The sequence below is a fragment of the Lucilia cuprina genome, chromosome 5, assembly GCF_022045245.1.
Source record: "Lucilia cuprina isolate Lc7/37 chromosome 5, ASM2204524v1, whole genome shotgun sequence".
NCBI lineage: Eukaryota > Metazoa > Arthropoda > Insecta > Diptera > Calliphoridae > Lucilia > Lucilia cuprina.
Window position 1 is genome coordinate 14,878,002 of NC_060953.1, and position 19,483 is coordinate 14,897,484.

A 19,483-nucleotide genomic window follows, 5' to 3' on the forward strand; every position below is an offset into this window, starting at 1 on the left:
ACGTAGTGGCTGTGTTTTAAACTCAAATTCGCGGGAAGAGGGTGCTTGCTTAAAAAAACGATTTTTAAGATACATTTCTATTATCGTTCCTAGATACTACGAGCGGTACAAATTACAGATCATGACAGTGTTTGATGTCTACTCTGATTCTATAGAGAAAATGGAACAGTTGATGGATTTGATAGATGGAGTGATGATGGAACCCTTTATCCATAAAGCTAACATAATTATCTGTGTTAATCGAATCCATGTAAATCATATACATACATATATTCCAAACTATAATATATGATCAGACTAATATAACTAACCTGTTCCGTAAGCACTGGCGAGTTATATTTTGCTTGTTTTGTTCGTCCTGCTACTGTTTAGTTTCCGCAAATACATAAGCTATTAGCTTTATATGGAAGAATCGAAACGCTCTTCTCTAAAATGATTTTATTTTACCTTTAAATTGTGAAATTTTTGCTTTTGAAAAACAATGTATTTTAATTTTTTTTATTGAAGGAAATATTTCAACTTCAATAAAAATAACAAAAAATCTATATTTGCAAGTAAATAAAATCACAACATATAGCTACATATTTCACCATATTTTTCAATATTTCACATGTCGTTAAAAAAAATGAAATTGCAAAATAAAAATCAAACTATTTTTTATGACAATTTTCTTCACACAATACATTTTGCTAACAATTTTTATTTATTTTAATTTTTGTTTTCTTTCTCTGCAACATTCATGTCTTCTGCAAGTTTCAAAGTTGTCTTTCCTTTTCCTATTTTCACATAATGTTGACGATGATGTAGGAAAGATTTTGCACTCTTCTCTATATAAAATAAAAACAATTTTATTTAGTTTTTTTTTTTTTTTTTTTGCAACATATTCCCCCATTTCCTAATGTTTTTTGTCTAGTTTGATAGTATTTATTTTCTTCATATTTTTTCCTAAAAACTTTCTTTTTATTCAACTACTCTTTGTACTTTCAATAAACATTTTATTTATGCATACAAAATGTAAAGTAATAACACAAAAAAATGTTAAATAAATTTGAACACATGAATAGAATTTTACTTAAAGGCATTTTTGTTAAATGGTTGTAAACGAGAGAAAATAGAACGAACTAAAACGAAAGATCACAAGTTTATTATACAAAGAAAATTGCTAAATAAGATAATGTGAGATAACTTCAACTGAATACAATACATGTGAGTTGCATGTAAGTTTAGTTAAAGTTTAGTTTATTAACCCCTTGGTAAAATAGTTTTAAGTTAATAAATTAAGAATTAGAGTACTTACAGCATTTATGCTATTTTATAGTTTGTTGCATCTAATTAACATGAAATTTACCTGAAAAGAAATGCAAAATAAATAAATGATTATAATCTTTATTAAAAATACTGGAATAATTAAATAATTAAAGATAAAGACAAAATTAATTTAGAGAACACTTTTCGTAAATATTCTACTTAGAGAAAGTTTTATATATAAAATTCTTCTTAGAAAACATTTTTTTGTAAAAGAAGTTTTTTAGACTATAGACTGGACTATAGACTAGACTATAGACTAGACTATAGACTAGACTATAGACTAGACTATAGACTAGACTATAGACTAGACTATAGACTAGACTATAGACTAGACTATAGACTAGACTATAGACTAGACTATAGACTAGACTATAGACTAGACTATAGACTAGACTATAGACTAGACTATAGACTAGACTATAGACTAGACTATAGACTAGACTATAGACTAGACTATAGACTAGACTATAGACTAGACTATAGACTAGACTATAGACTAGACTATAGACTAGACTATAGACTAGACTATAGACTAGACTATAGACTAGACTATAGACTAGACTATAGACTAGACTATAGACTAGACTATAGACTAGACTATAGACTAGACTATAGACTAGACTATAGACTAGACTATAGACTAGACTATAGACTAGTCTATAGACTAGACTATAGACTAGACTATAGACTAGACTATAGACTAGACTATAGACTAAACTATAGACTAGACTATAGACTAGACTATAGACTAGACTATAGACTAGACTATAGACTAGACTATAGACTAGACTATAGACTAGACTATAGACTAGAATATAGACTAGAATATAGACTAGACTATAGACTAGACTATAGACTTGACTATGACTAGACTATGGACTGACTAGACTATAGACTAGAATATAGACTAGACTATAGACTAGACTATAGACTAGACTATAGACTAGACTATAGACTAGACTATAGACTAGACTATAGACTAGACTATAGACTAGACTATAGACTAGACTATAGACTAGACTATAGACTAGACTATAGACTAGACTATAGACTAGACTATAGACTAGACTATAGACTAGACTATAGACTAGACTATAGACTAGACTATAGACTAGACTATAGACTAGACTATAGACAAGACTATAGACTAGACTATAGACTAGACTATAGACTAGACTATAGACTAGACAATAGACTACACTATAGACTAGACTATAGACTAGACTATAGACTAGACTATAGACTAGACTATAGACTAGAATGTAGACTAGACTAGACTATAGACTAGACAAGACTATAGACTAGACTATAGACTAGACTGTAGACTAGACTAGACTATAGACTAGACTATAGACTAGACTATAGACTAGACTATAGACTAGACTATAGACTAGACTATAGACTAGACTATAGACTAGACTATAGACTAGACTATAGACTAGACTATAGACTAGACTATAGACTAGACTATAGACTAGACTATAGACTAGACTATAGACTAGACTATAGACTAGACTATAGACTAGACTAGACTATAGACTAGACTATAGACTAGACTATAGACTAGACTATAGACTAGACTATAGACTAGACTATAGACTAGACTATAGAGACTATAGACTAGACTATAGACTAGACTATAGACTAGACTAGACTAGACTAACTAGACTATAGACTAGACTATAGACTAGACTATAGACTAGACTATAGACTAGACTATAGACTAGACTATAGACTAGGCTATAGACTAGACTATAGACTAGACTAATAGACTATAGACTAGGCTATAGACTAGACTATAGACTAGACTATAGACTAGACTATAGACTAGACTATAGACTAGACTATAGACTAGACTATAGACTAGACTATAGACTAGACAAGACTATAGACTAGACTAGACTAGACTATAGACTAGACTAGACTAGACTAGACTAGACTAGATAGACTAGACTAGACTAGACTAGACTAGACTAGACTATAGACTAGACTATAGACTAGACTAGACTAGACTATAGACTAGACTATAGACTAGACTATAGACTAGACTATAGACTAGACTATAGACTAGACTATAGACTAGACTATAGACTAGACTATAGACTAGACTATAGACTAGACTATAGACTAGACTATAGACTAGACTATAGACTAGACTATAGACTAGACTATAGACTAGACTATAGACTAGACTATAGACTAGACTATAGACTAGACTATAGACTAGACTATAGACTAGACTATAGACTAGACTATAGACTAGACTATAGACTAGACTATAGACTAGACTATAGACTAGACTATAGACTAGACTATAGACTAGACTATAGACTAGACTATAGACTAGACTATAGACTAGACTATAGACTAGACTATAGACTAGACTATAGACTAGACTATAGACTAGACTATAGACTAGACTATAGACTAGACTATAGACTAGACTATAGACTAGACTATAGACTAGACTATAGACTAGACTATAGACTAGACTATAGACTAGACTATAGACTAGACTATAGACTAGACTATAGACTAGACTATAGACTAGACTATAGACTAGACTATAGACTAGACTATAGCCTAGACTATAGACTAGACTATAGACTAGACTATAGACTAGACTATAGACTAGACTATAGACTAGAATATAGACTGGACTATAGACTGGACTATAGACTAGACTATAGACTATTGACTACATTAAAGACTAGACTATAGACTAGACTATAGACTAGACTATAGACCAGACTATAGACTAGACTATAGACTAGACTATAGACTAGACTATAGACTAGACTATAGACTAGACTATAGACTAGACTATAGACTAGACTATAGACTGGACTATAGACTGGACTATAGACTAGACTATAGACTATTGACCACATTAAAGACTAGATTATAGACTAGACTATGGACTAGACTATAGACTAGACTAGACTATAGACTAGACTATAGACTAGACTATAGACTAGACTATAGACTAGACTATAGACTAGACTATAGACTAGACTAGACTATAGACTAGACTATAGACTAGACTAGACTATAGACTAGACTATAGACTAGACTATAGACTAGACTATAGACTAGACTATAGACTAGACTATAGACTAGACTATAGACTAGACTATAGACTAGACTATAGACTAGACTATAGACTAGACTATAGACTAGACTATAGACTAGACTATAGACTAGACTATAGACTAGACTATAGACTAGACTATAGACTAGACTATAGACTAGACTATAGACTAGACTATAGACTAGACTATAGACTAGACTATAGACTAGACTATAGACTAGACTATAGACTAGACTATAGACTAGACTATAGACTAGACTATAGACTAGACTATAGACTAGACTATAGACTAGACTATAGACTAGACTATAGACTAGACTATAGACTAGACTATAGACTAGACTATAGACTAGACTATAGACTAGACTATAGACTAGACTAAAGATTAGACTAGACTATGGACTGGACTATAGACTGGACTATATACTGGACTATAGACTAGACTAGACTATTGACCAGATTAAAGACTAGATTATAGACTAGACTTTAGACTATACTATAGACTTGACTATAGACTAGCCTATAGACTAGACTATAGACTAGACTATAGACTAGACTAGATTATAGACTAGACTATAGACTAGACTATAGACTTGACTATAGACTAGACTATAGACTAGACTATAGACTAGACTATAGACTAGACTATAGACTAGAATATAGACTAGACTATAGACTAGACTATAGACTAGACTATAGACTAGACTATAGACTAGACTATAGACTAGACTATAGACTAGACTATAGACTAGACTATAGACTAGACTATAGACTAGACTATAGACTAGACTATAGACTAGACTATAGACTAGACTATAGACTAGACTATAGACTAGACTATAGACTAGACTATAGACTAGACTATAGACTAGACTATAGACTAGACTATAGACTAGACTATAGACTAGACTATAGACTAGACTATAGACTAGACTATAGACTAGACTATAGACTAGACTATAGACTAGACTATAGACTAGACTATAGACTAGACTATAGACTAGACTATAGACTAGACTATAGACTAGACTATAGACTAGACTATAGACTAGACTATAGACTAGACTATAGACTAGACTATAGACTAGACTATAGACTAGACTATAGACTAGACTATAGACTAGACTATAGACTAGACTATAGACTAGACTATAGACTAGACTATAGACTAGACTATAGACTAGACTATAGACTAGACTATAGACTAGACTATAGACTAGACTATAGACTAGACTATAGACTAGACTATAGACTAGACTATAGACTAGACTATAGACTAGACTATAGACTAGACTATAGACTAGACTATAGACTATAGACTAGACTATAGACTAGACTATAGACTAGACTATAGACTAGACTATAGACTAGACTATAGACTAGAACATAGACTAGACTATGGACTAGAACATAGACTAGACTATGGACTAGACTATAGACTAGACTATAGACTAGACTATGGACTAGACTATAGACTAGACTATGGACTAGACTATAGACTGGACTTTAGACTAGACTAGACTATTGACCAGATTAAAGACTAGATTATAGACTAGACTATAGACTAGACTATAGACTAGACTATAGACTAGACTATAGACTAGCCTATAGACTAGACTATAGACTAGACTATAGACTAGACTATGGACTAGACTATAGACTAGACTATAGACTAGACTATAGATTAGACTGTAGACTAGACTATAGACTAGACTATAGATTAGACTTTAGAATATACTATAGACTAGACTATGGACTAGACTACAGATTAGACTATAGACTAGACTATAGACTAGACTATAGACTAGACTATAGACTAGACTATAGACTAGATTATAGACTAGATTATAGACTAGATTATAGACTAGACTATAGACTAGACTATAGACTAGATTATAGACTAAACTATAGACTAGACTATAAACTAGAGTATATACTAGACTATAGACTAGGCTATAGACTAGACTATAGACTAGACTATAGACTAGAACATAGACTAGACTATGGACTAGAACATAGACTAGACTATGGACTAGACTATAGACTAGACTATAGACTAGACTATGGACTAGACTATAGACTAGACTATGGACTAGACTATTGACCAGATTAAAGACTAGATTATAGACTAGACTATTGACCAGATTAAAGACTAGATTATAGACTAGACTATAGACTAGACTATAGACTAGACTATAGACTAGACTATAGACTAGCCTATAGACTAGACTATAGACTAGACTATAGACTAGACTATGGACTAGACTATAGACTAGACTATAGACTAGACTATAGATTAGACTGTAGACTAGACTATAGACTAGACTATAGATTAGACTTTAGAATATACTATAGACTAGACTATGGACTAGACTACAGATTAGACTATAGACTAGACTATAGACTAGACTATAGACTAGACTATAGACTAGACTATAGACTAGATTATAGACTAGACTATAGACTAGATTATAGACTAAACTATAGACTAGACTATAAACTAGAGTATATACTAGACTATAGACTAGGCTATAGACTAGACTATAGACTAGACTATAGACTAGACTATAGACTAGACTATAGACTAGACTATAGACTAGGCTATAGAAATGACTATTGACTAGATTTGAGACTAGACTATAGACTAGACTATGGATTAGACTAGAGCTAGACATTCGACAATTTACGCATTTAAAAAGTCTGTTTTAGGCTATCACCTAGTATATTGTCTAGTTTATAGCTAGTCTATAGGCTAGTCTATACTCAAGTCTACTAAAGACTAGACTATAGACGAATCAATAGACTGAACTATAGTCTAGATTATATACTTGACTATAGATTAGAATATATATCTGACTATAGATTAGAATATATAATAGACTAAAGCATATGCAGGCTTTTGAAAAGTGCAAGTTGTAGAACAGGTACAATACAATAACCCCTTTGACCTTCAATACTTTTAAAACCTCTTTCTATAACTCATTATTTTGTAATCAATAAAACGTCTTCCGTTTGGAAAAGAAAATGCATTAATTTTAAAAATTATATATTACCAAATTAAACTAACAAGTTATTCAAAGAATGTAAATATTTTAAATATTTTCCCTTGTTCTCATTCAAGTTACTCCTTTTCAAATTCTTTCTTAAGTAATTTAAAAAAATTTTTTGTTTGCAATAGAGTTAATTGTGTCTAGCTATTTTATCACGTAAACTCAATTAAAAATGTTTAAGGGTCGTTAAACATTAAAGAAACAAACACCAATTTCTGGCCATAACCATTTTATATTTAGTAAAACAAACTCTTTTTATCTTCTTGACAGTGTTGAGTACATTCCACAATTGTGTTGCTTTTCCGACGCAATTTCGTTACAAACAAGTTTAAAGGACAATAAAATTATACAAGAATTTTGGAAAAGGAAACAGAACTGAAAATCATAAAAACAGTTTAGAGGAAGTTATGCAAATAAACACAGTAATTATACATTAGAAAAGAGGAAAAAAAACAACAACAGTTTTAATTTGGTCAAGATTTTATTGCAAAAGTTGTTAGAAAAAAATATTAAGTAGTAAAACACGTAAAAAGGTTTTCTTTAAGTAGCAAAAAGGCAAACTTAATAAAATTGAAATGTTATAAAAATATTTTAACAAAATTTTTTAAAAACACTTAAAGAATTTTTGTTGTTTTAAGAAAAACCATTTAAATTTTAAGAAATCTCTTAGCAAAGTCAAATTCTGAAGGATCTTTAAAAGGATAACCTTCAAATCTAAAGTACATTTAAATATTGATTTTTATTAAAGATTTATTTTATTATTAATATTGTTTTCTCTCAAGGGACACTTAAATATTTCTTATTGTTGTTGTTGTTTTTTAAGCTTTTATGTTTGTACATGTATAGGTGGCAAAATAATTTTTAAATACACTCAAAAGAAAATCTTAGTGAAAGTAATATAAAACTACAACAGGGAGTTCATCGTTCATGCATGCAGCTTGTGTATAAGTTTTGTCATAAGTTCTTCGCTCTGGTAACATTGCTAGGTAAGGGGGCACTTACAGCCAAATGGTTTATAACTTTAGGCCAAAAGGTATTATACGTTATACGTCATTAAGGTATCTTGGACACATTAGAAGGTAATACACAATCGTCGAACGTGCCTGGTAGCATACTAGACACAGAATATATCGGACACATTGAAAAGCTGTTCCCAGTTAAAATGTCCTCTTCACGCAGAATATTAGAGAAAATACATGTAGGAATCCGTGGCTCTAAATTGGGGAACAAAGTAGACCTGGGATTCTACAATGAATACCCAGAACCCAACGTTTACCTAATAACAATACAAACTTCCAAGCAGAAGTCTGAAATTGTAAATTGGATTAGAATACAAGGCAATTAGGACGATATGAGGTGATAAAATTAAATGTAAGATCTCTATTGAATTATAATAAAACTTTATCTAATTGCTAGCACAGATGTAAGGTTTACCTCATATGGGTAACAGGTCACTCGGAAGAAGTCGACTTTAGCTTTAAAGAGAAGTGAACTCGAGGTAGTTAACCTGATGAAGGCAACAACGAAAGTTGAGTTAAAAATATGTGTCAGCGATTTCTATAGGGTCTCTTTTAATAATGAGAACAACAAAGATCATATTCAGTGACGCTGATGAAAGCAAGAAATTTCTTCAAAATGAGCAAGTCTGAGGGGACATTTGTGTCCCTTGTGACATAGTATGATGGTACGTATTCTGAGTGGATAGGATACTGACACAGGATACTGACACGGCTACACAAAAGTGGACGTGCGGATACAGGCCAATTTAGAGCACCGAACATTGATATCTGTAGCACATAGTTATGATCCACATACTTCATATTGGTTCAATCCCAGAATACTTCGAAGTATATAATGTTTTCTCTTTTAACTTCTGAAACCAAGAGAAATAGAACACGTAAAGTTAACGGAACACTTACCCTTAGTATGATGGTGCGTGTAGAGTAGACACAGGCTTACAGGCACAGTTATGCAAAATTGGGAGTGCTGATTAAGGCTAAAGTGGAGAGGACTATGAAATTTTGGAGCCATTTATTTGCCACTGTGAGACGTTATGTTATTGATCACCAAGAATTGATATCTAAAGCACAAAGTAATGATCTTCATATTTCATATTCGTTCAATTCCAGAACACTACGAAGTGTATTACATTTCTTCTTTCAACGTCTGAGACCAAGATAACCAGATCTTTTAAGGGGAGTAGAACACTTACCCCAAACACTCCGAAGTATACACTGTATTCTTTTTCAACCTTTGAGGTTAAGAGAATCACATCTCCCAAGGGGATCTGAACACTTACCATTCTTCAAATATGCACAAGGCCGCATAGAATAACGAAACGTATTACTAACCTTATGGGGTGACCCCAAAGAAAGCAGGTTGAGAAACCTTCTCTGAGTGAAAAGGTCCAAGGGTAGAAAACGTATGGTACGTATTCTTAGTGAAGATGAAAGATTTACGATAACAATTATAGTAAATAGAATTAACACACTTAGACATAGTGAAACGCTTTACTTTCGTCGAAATTAAATCAAAATATCTAGGAAGAGAGGTTATTCCTTATATAACATTCCTTACAAATACAGGATCTGCATGCAGGAAACTTTGTTTTTGAACGTTGGATGTTTATATGACCTTTATAGACAGCTAGATCGCATTAGTATCCTAGTCTGGTAGACCTAAGGCATTAATTAAGGAGCGCACAAAAGAGGCCTATAACTGTAGACAGCTAAACGGCTGGACTGATTTTTCACAGTGTCTTCCTGTATATCTGTAAGAAAATATAGCCTCTTTTAAAAAAAATCTAGTGGGTAATGTCCAAGCCTAGCACATTACCCACTAGATAAAAATTAGTATTAAAAGTCGCATATCTGAGTAACTAGAGTCCTGATAAGTTATTAGACAAGTATGACATCCATATGAATGGGCAGCCTAGATACAGAATTTTTCGCAGATAATTTAGTATCAAGAGCCTAAAATTAAGAACAAAGACCATCCATGTGAATATTTTGGAGAAAATGAGAAAGTCTTCAGGTCTTAAGTTGGCATTGGGACTAATAAATTGGCAGACTAGATTTTAGAGGCTTGTCACCTCCCATAAAAATTAAATACAAAATTTCATATATCCAGATAACTATTAAAGCTAGAATCTCAAAGATTGTGAACATTTAAGAGAAAAATGGTCAATCTTTTATTAGACTGTCTTGGCACTTCCCATATGAATTAAGTACAAAAATTAGTTTATATCGGAAACTGTTAGAATTAAAACCCTCAAATTTTACACCAACAACTCAGACATCCTTGTGAACATTTCGACAAAAAAATTTACAGACTTTAAATAGGGCTTTAAATTATACACAAAAATTTCGTCTTTCTGGATAACTGTTGGAGATAGAATCTTTAATAATTTTTAAGTGAGTAGCAATGCTTTCTGGTTACATCTAGTTCTCTGAATAAATTGCAAAAGGGAATACAAATGGCCTGATAGCGCAAAGGGTATAGTACATTTTTGAATAAATTTTATTTTATTGAAAATTTTCAATAATTATTTTAACTAATTTATATTTGTTTTAACTAATTTAATTTTTCTTGGTGTATTAACAAGTATATTTGTTTGTTGTATCATTTTGTTATTCAAATTCTCTATATATATTTTAAAATCATATTTTTATGCTCATTCTCCCAAAAAAATGTAGGCATATTGATTTTATCTTTCCATTTGTAACAAAAAAATATTTAAACATTTAAATTTCTTTTAAAATTAAGTACATTCTTAGTATGTTATGAGCAACAATACGATCTCGATGTTGGGGGGCAGTAGTTACCTTGTTCATGATCGCCATTAAAGTAAAATTCTGAAAATACATAAAAATTATAAAATTTCACAAAATAACCATCTGTCTTTCAAAACAACCCAGCAAAAACTTTCATTACGAGGTAAGGGATTAGAATGCAAAGATTTACCTATACAATAACATTTTAATTCATTATTTTAACATGGTGATGTAGATGGAGGCAATTTCTTGTCACAGTCTCTTACAAGTAATTAGATAAATAAGTTAATCACAGGAAAAACTTACACTAAAAAGTAATGAGTTAAAAAGCTAAAAAAGCCGCTTTTCACTACTTCTTAATTAGCATTTTAAGTCATTATTTTAACATGGTGATGTCATTGGAGGCAATACTTCTACGTCCGCTTAGAAAAAGGAAGTTAAAGAAGTACTTAGAAATAAGGACTTATAGAAGTCATTACAAATAGGGACTTCAAGAAGTCATTATAAATAGGGTCTTTAAGATAAAGGGATAAATATGCAATGTGCTATTATAGTTTAAAGTTCCTTCACATTATTTTATTATTATTCCTGTGCAAGCTGAAGTCATTACTAGAGTACTTCTAAGTATTGAAGACGGTAAATATTAGTCATTGGAAAGTAAATGGTTACGGAAGTATAACCCATTATCGAGTTTTTGCTGAGATGTAAATGGTGTGCAAAAACGTATACACTTTTTAGGCAGAAGCTGAATAATGAATTCAAAGGTATTATTAAGACCTTATAAGACCACTTCTATGTAATCAGAATGATATATAGCAGTGATTGAAAGGTAAGTTAATATGTTATTGGTTTAGAAATCCTTACTAAGTTTATGCTGGATAATGACATATTGTTAAGCAATACATTAGAGCTTAAGACAGTCGACCATGGCACACTCTTAATCACATTTATTTTGTACGTATATATGTATTTTATGCAGCTTTATATCATTTTATATTCTATGACTCTTAACCGTATTTTTGTGTTTGTGTGTGTGTGCGTATAAAAACAAGAGTTTTGTTTATTGTCCTTCGCATCTCATTGAACTCATTTGCCAAAGTATATACTTTTTTACATTTTTCCTCATTTTTATGGATGATTTTTTTTTTTGTTTAACTGTATTTTTCATATCCTTATTATTCGTAGTTATTCAAATAGGAATAAATATTTGCGTATACTAAAAATATTACCAGCCTACTATCGACCAGTTTTATATTCATTTTTTGCGTCCTTTTTTTGTGTTTTTTTCCGGAAAAAAGCAATGAATTGTTCAGCTTTCTCTTAAGAGGATTAAAACGTTAGTCTGTGTGTGTTTATGCATATTATAATTTATTCCAAATATTGTATGAATTATTAAAAGTATTGACTTTTTATTTTTTTATGAAAACGAGAAAGAATTATGTTAATTTAAAAGTTGATTTCGGGATTTTTATTATTTTTTTCAAATAAGTTAAAGAGTTTCTTATCGTGCTTTCAACCCCAATTTTTAAATAAATTCACTGTAATGTATTGATGGTGTTTGCGAGAGTAATGGTTAAATATGGAAGGTAAACTTTTAAACAAATTTTTTAAAAATTTTCATCTGAAAATGATTCAAATGATTTCTTTATCTGATTAAACTTTAAGTTTGTAACATGCACCACTATAGTGGCTGTAGAGTTTGTGCTGATGAAAGCCAAACATATTGGTCCTACATCCACCTTAAATATACCAATCGGACCAATCAGAATTACTCTCTGAGTTATGTCCGTCTGTTCTGATGTCCGTCCATCTGTCTGTCTGTCCGTCCATCATTCTGTCTGTCTGTCTGTCTGTCCATATAAAGTAGCAAGTTTTCAAGATTATTTAAATTAATTTAAAATTTGAAACATACTTTTCTTTTGACCAAAACGCTATTGAAAATGGTTTAAATCGATTCATTGTTTCGACCCTCTTGTAGAACATCTCTTTTTTTGTCCACAATAAGTAAAATTATTTTGGAATTAAAGTAAAAAACATCATCAACATCATCCATACTTATAACCTACACCACTTTAGTGGTATATTGGGTTTGTAACGCACAATAATATTGGTCCTATACCCAATTTTGCTATGTCCGTCCATCTGTCCGTCCGTCCATGTAAACCTTGTAATCAAAATACAAATCGCAGTTTTGAAGATAATTCAATGAAATTTAGTACATGATATATTGCCCCAGGAACGAAGCGTATTGAAAACGGTTAAGATCGGTCCATTATATTATCTAGCCCCTATACAATTGAAACCCCTAATAGGACTTGTAAACCTTATAATCAAACTACAGGTCGCAATTTTGGAGATAATTTAATGAAATTTGGTACACGATCTTCTATGGTACATGATCTTTTACGGCACCGTAGACGTAGCCTATTGAAAATGGTTAACATCGGTCCATTATTTCACCTAGCCCTCTTACAACCCCCGAATAGGGCTTGTAAACCTTGTAATCAAACTACAAAAGCTGCAAAACAATGTTCTACACTAGTCTTGATGACCCTCATGAACTTTATAATTATAGGGCATCATTTGACTCTAGCCTCTACATTTTATTGTAGTAACAGGTGTAGGGTATTATAAGGTCGGCTATGCCCAACAATACGTTCATACTTTATTTAATCCATTTAAAATGTGTAATTTCATTACTACACATTAATCCTTTTTTAAATTGAAAAACTATCTATAATATTTCCTTTCTCATTGATTTATCTCCATAAACTTTTCTTCCTTAAACGAGAAAAAAACACTTTCTAAAACAAATCAAAGAAGTAAGAATAAAGGCACAAGAAATCATTAAAATTTAAAGAAAACTTTGACATAATTTTATCTCTCTTCAAGGATCATTAAGTTTATTTAAAATGTTTTTATACCATTTTTTTTTTTCTAAAAAGGAAGACAATTAATCAAAATCTCTTACTAATGCTACAACAAATGTAAAGAAAAGGAAGCACAAATCCTGTTAACGCACACCTTAAGTAAAAGCAATATTTGACTTACAGCCTCCTTGCAACTGCTCAAAGAAGTCTTAATATAAGACCTGTGTATGTGTTATTAAGGGGAGGCTAAAAAACTGCTCAAAGAAGTCTTAATATAAGACCTGTGTATGTGTTATTAAGGGGAGGCTAAAAAACAAAAGTTTTGTTCACTAAACTTTCATTTGATTTGGGAAACATTATTCCATACAAATATTGTAAGGAAGCCACCCTAATGTTTTTTACAATATTTGCTTTTATAACTTTTTTAAAATAACAGGATTTGTCAACAAAAAAAAAACGGAATGAGTGTCATTCCATTAGTCGCAATATTTACTCAATTGTTAAACATTTGCTAATAAATTTAATTTGTTATTTCAACGGCTGGATTGATTTGCTCTACTTCACATGATAGAACAAAAACACACAAACACATATATAAATATGTTGTATGTAAAATATACACATAGATATGAACAGCTGTGTAGCTTTGTATGAATGTTTTCATAAATCTTTTAAATCAAAATTTACATAAACTGTTTGGGAATTGTAACACATTATTTTGTTTAATTAATGTGTTTTACCTGTTTATCTTGGTGCTTTAAACTAACGGTAACCCTTTTCATTCTGTAGGTGGATTAGAGACGATCCACACCAATCACCTCCAAATGCATTCAAAGAATATAAGTGTTATTCGTGGACATTTTTGTAAATGCCTTAAATAGGTCCATGTACGAACTATGTACATATATAACATTGTTAGCGTGTTCTCTATGAATATTTGAGAAGGAATTTCAGTGCATTTGACCATTGGCATCATGATCAATGACACTTGCATATATCAGTCCTTTAGCTTCCTTGTGTACTCCGAAACGACCTCGCGATGCATCGCACTCAATTTTTATGTCCACCCATATATATAGATGGAACAACAATAAACGGCAAGCGTTTGTGTGTTAAAAAACAACATTGAGTCTTACGAGCGTTAAAATCGACTCAGTTTACACGACCCCATTTAGAGATCTTTATCAAGTCGTGATTCAACGTTTCACTCATATTGCGCCTCTTTGCCCCAATCTATAGAGGGCTTGGCATATGATTGCATGAATAAGAATGGCAGATACTGCTGTCATCCGCAAAAGAGTAGATAGAGTTGGAAGTTTGACAAAAGATATTTATAAAGATAAAGAAAAGGGTAGGGGAAATGACGGATCCTTGCGGTAGCCCTGAATTATTCTTGAACTCGTTTGATGAGATCCCATCTATAACAACTCGTATAGTGAGATCTCTGGGAAAGCTCAAAATAAATCAAGAGAAGTTATTACCGACACCAAATGCAATTAGTTTTGATACAAGTGCACCATGTCACATTCTATCAAATGCTTTTGAAATATCTAAAGCCACCACTTTACTTTCGCCAAAATGGTGAATGGAATGACACTATTTCTCCGAACGGAAGGCTAGTAATTCTTCCGTAGAGCGACCTCTACGAAAGCCATACCGGCGGTCGTTAAGTAAATTGTTGGTCTCTATATACTTGACAAGATGGAAATTGACTTTATAACTTTAGAAAGTGCTGAACAAAGGATTACATGAAGAAACAGACAGACGGACGGTAAGTCGGACATAGCTAAATTGACTAAGGACTAATATATTTGGGTGTAGGACCAATATTTTTGGGTGTTACAAACATCTGCACAAACGCATAATACCCTCCCCACTTTAGTGGTGTAAGATATAATTAATGTGTCTATTGATATGAGAGTCAGTAATATCATGATAAGCTATTATTATAAGTTTTTATTCTTTGATCATGTCGAAAACTATTTTACGAGTTCTTTTTAAATCTGCATCGATAGCTTCAATTTCAGAATTATAAGTCGGTATATGCATTAAGCAATCTTAGATAATGTCATCAGATCTTTTTGTCAGACAACAGCTAATGAAGACTGCAGCCATACTGAGTACTTCAAATAGATGGAACTAATTGCAGATCTCCTCTTATACCTACACTATTCCATTGACTATTTTATTCCGGAACCGATATAACATAATCACTGATTATTCAGAACCAATACCACCTTTAAGTGCAGTTGGTCTTCATGTTTTCACTGATGGATCATAAACAAGCAAATGTCCGAGGCGTCTTGTTTGAGAAATTTGAAACCAAGATTACTTTTAAACTCAATGATATGTGCACTATTTTACATGCTAATGATCCGGAGAAAGACCTGTTCTGTAGTGTAACACTGTGGTGTCCAGGCCACATATATCTGCTACATGTTATAGTTGAGCTCAAGACCGCTGGTCTCATGAGCATACCTGCTCAACTTCAAGAATGCTATGGCCTCGCATGGATCATCACTGAACATGCGATCTAATAAGTCACAGCAGAACGCATGTGAGGGCTCTTTTATCAGTTTTTACTGAACAAATTTGGAAACCATGCAAAACGTGTGGGTTTCCTATATAACGTCTTTTATAACAACTGCCAAAACGAAGATGAGAAATAATTATTCATCTTCTGTGTAACTACCCGGCATTAGAAACGATTCACTACCCAAATTTGGGTTCATTACATTTCTCTGATCTATCTGATCTGTCAGACATTTACTTGTTCAAAATTGACAAATGTGTTTTGTCTTCGACTTTTCGAACTGTAACAAAAAACCGAGATCTCACTATGATTCTATGATCCTATAATTCTGAACCGAGAAATATATAAAAGGGGAATTTTGTGTACATTTTGATTTTTCAAAAGGTACTTTTTGTATTTTCTGTAATATTGAACAAATGAACATGAATATTTGAAGTCATAAGTCAATATGTACGAAAGGATTTTATCTTTTTTCATATTAAACGTAAAAATATAGAATTAAATTCTTTTAAGGGGATTTCTAGTACTTTATGTATATATTGATTTTGTCATCCCGTTTGTAATACACAGAAATATTTGTCATAGATCCACATCAAATTCTAAGATGATCTAGCTAGATCTAGCCATGGTCGTCTATCTGTCTCTCCATGCGTCTTTCCGCCAAAATCTTTCTACCAAAAATTTTTACGATCGGTTTTTAATAGAATATACCCGCCTCCCTAGACTACAACGCTTGTTAGACTTAAAAATCTAATATAGTGACGAATTTTGACAAAGTTTTATGCAAGCCAAAATCTATCTAAATTTAGTGAGGATTGGTCCATAATTGACCCTTTCGCCCATACAACGTCCCCTTCATAAAACTACTTTAACACTTATTACTGGTTAAAAATACGAATATAGCAATAAAAATTAAGTTCATCGTGAGCAGAAATCTCTCTACCAACTTTTATGTGGATCGGTCCACAAGTGATAATTAATTTCAGAAAATTACTCTTACGCTCACGATTTAAAAATTGAACAAAAATAGTTTAGTTTAAAAAATTAATATTTTGTTAGCTCAAAAGACCTTGAACCATGATAGACTTAAGTTATATTCCAAACATCATCCTGATGTTTATAGGGAAGCATATAATAAACAAGTAGGAAATTATAGAACTTCGATTTGCAGCTTTTTGTCGAGATGCGAGTATGTTAAACATAGTTATGAACTTAAAAGCCCTATTCGGTGGGTTCAGTTGTATGGGGGCTATGTGAAATAATGGACCGATCTTAACCATTTTCAATAGGCTTCGTCTACGTCATGTGACATTGAATTATCTTCAGAATTTGCGACCTGTAGTTTGATTACAAGGTTTACATGGACGGACGGTCGGACGGTCAGACGGACGGACGACTCAGAAAATGATTCTGAGCCGATTGGTATACTTTAAGGTGGGTCTAGGACCAATAATATTGTGCGTTACAAACATTACCACAAACCCAATATACCCTCTCCACTAAAGTGGTGTAGGATATAAAAATAATACGTATATAGAGATGCCTCTAACCGTAAGTGTATGTTAAACATCTCAATTTTTCTTAATTTTTTCATTCCAATTTTTCACCCATAAAACTTTAATATTAACTAATAATAATGATCATAATGATTGTATGTGATAAACTTTCAAAACTTTGTTCTTTATGCTTCTCCTTTTAATATTTGGCCAAATCAACATGCAAAAATGTAACAACTAAACTAAAGAAATCAGAAATAACCAAAGATTTTCGCAACAACAAAAAAAAAAACTGACAGAACAGCAAAAAATATTTTGTCACATTTATAAAAAATACCATGTTAAAGATAGTAAATATATTAAGATAAATTTACAAATATACACATAATAAAATATACATGGTAACTAAATAGAAAGTTAAATCTTTACAAGAGCTACACTTCCACAACTAAAGACTTTCTATAAGAGAATCAAAAGTTATAAGTAAATAATATTTCATAAAATATTTCTAAGAAATTGTAAAAGAAAAGTTGGTAAATATAATTTTCTAAAACAATTTTTTCCGTGTAAATAAGCAACAACTTATACACTCGACATAGAGTGAATAGACAAAAATAGAGAAAAAATTCCAAAAAGTAATGGTTAAATGATAATTTACCCTTAAATGAAAACTTGTCTTAGAAAAACTATATATGTACAATGGAAAAGGGAAAAATGTTACAAAAAAAAGCAAAAACACCATTTACTATTTATAAAATATTGTGGAAAACCTTTGATATCGAATTGACATGTTTAATCATGCATGTTGGTAACAAGTGTCAACGAAAGTGGCAAACTTTTCCATTAGGAATATTTATTTATTTTTTCTACATTTCTTTGAATAAATAATAGTATATATTTTAGTTTTCATAGCAACTTATTCTTTTCTAAATAAAATCAAAAAGTATCAAAAAAAGAGGAAAAAGAAACATGGACATACAAAAATGTGCTATAAAGGATATTTTTTTTTAGAATATTAGAATATATGTTAAATGACATGAAAACATCTTAATGACATAATATATAATTTTTATATGGATATTTATAAATTCAAATAAAACTAGACCCATGTCCTTTAAGCCATGAAAAAAATATATTTGAAATATGTCAAAGATTTTGTGTAGGAAGTATTTTTTAAATAAGAAATTTAAATATGTGTTAGGAAAATAATTTTAATTAAAATTATTTTACGTAAAACCTTGTCAACAGGCCAGCAAAAACTTGCTAAAAACTTTTACTTAAAGAATCACTTATTTACATACTTTGCAGTAAATAACACATACCATTTGCACTATTTTTAAGTGCTCTTATAATGACTTATAT

At 31.4% G+C, this 19,483-nt stretch overlaps 1 protein-coding gene across 6 annotated transcripts in view; it reads right to left on the reverse strand.

Annotated features, from left to right (window-relative positions):
* Positions 1 to 1,027: 1,027 nt before the first annotated feature.
* LOC124420081 overlaps positions 1,028 to 19,483 on the reverse strand; it is a 131,544-nt gene continuing 113,088 nt past the window's right edge. For 5 of the 6 annotated variants that reach the window (XM_046951828.1, XM_046951827.1, XM_046951825.1 and 2 more), the window contains one exon: positions 1,028 to 1,348. In XM_046951828.1, the coding sequence (XP_046807784.1) occupies positions 1,313 to 1,348 (36 nt within the window). In that variant the 3' untranslated portion in view covers positions 1,028 to 1,312. The remainder of the gene's footprint in view (positions 1,349 to 19,483) is intronic. The other variant, XM_046951824.1, reaches the window with a different exon arrangement.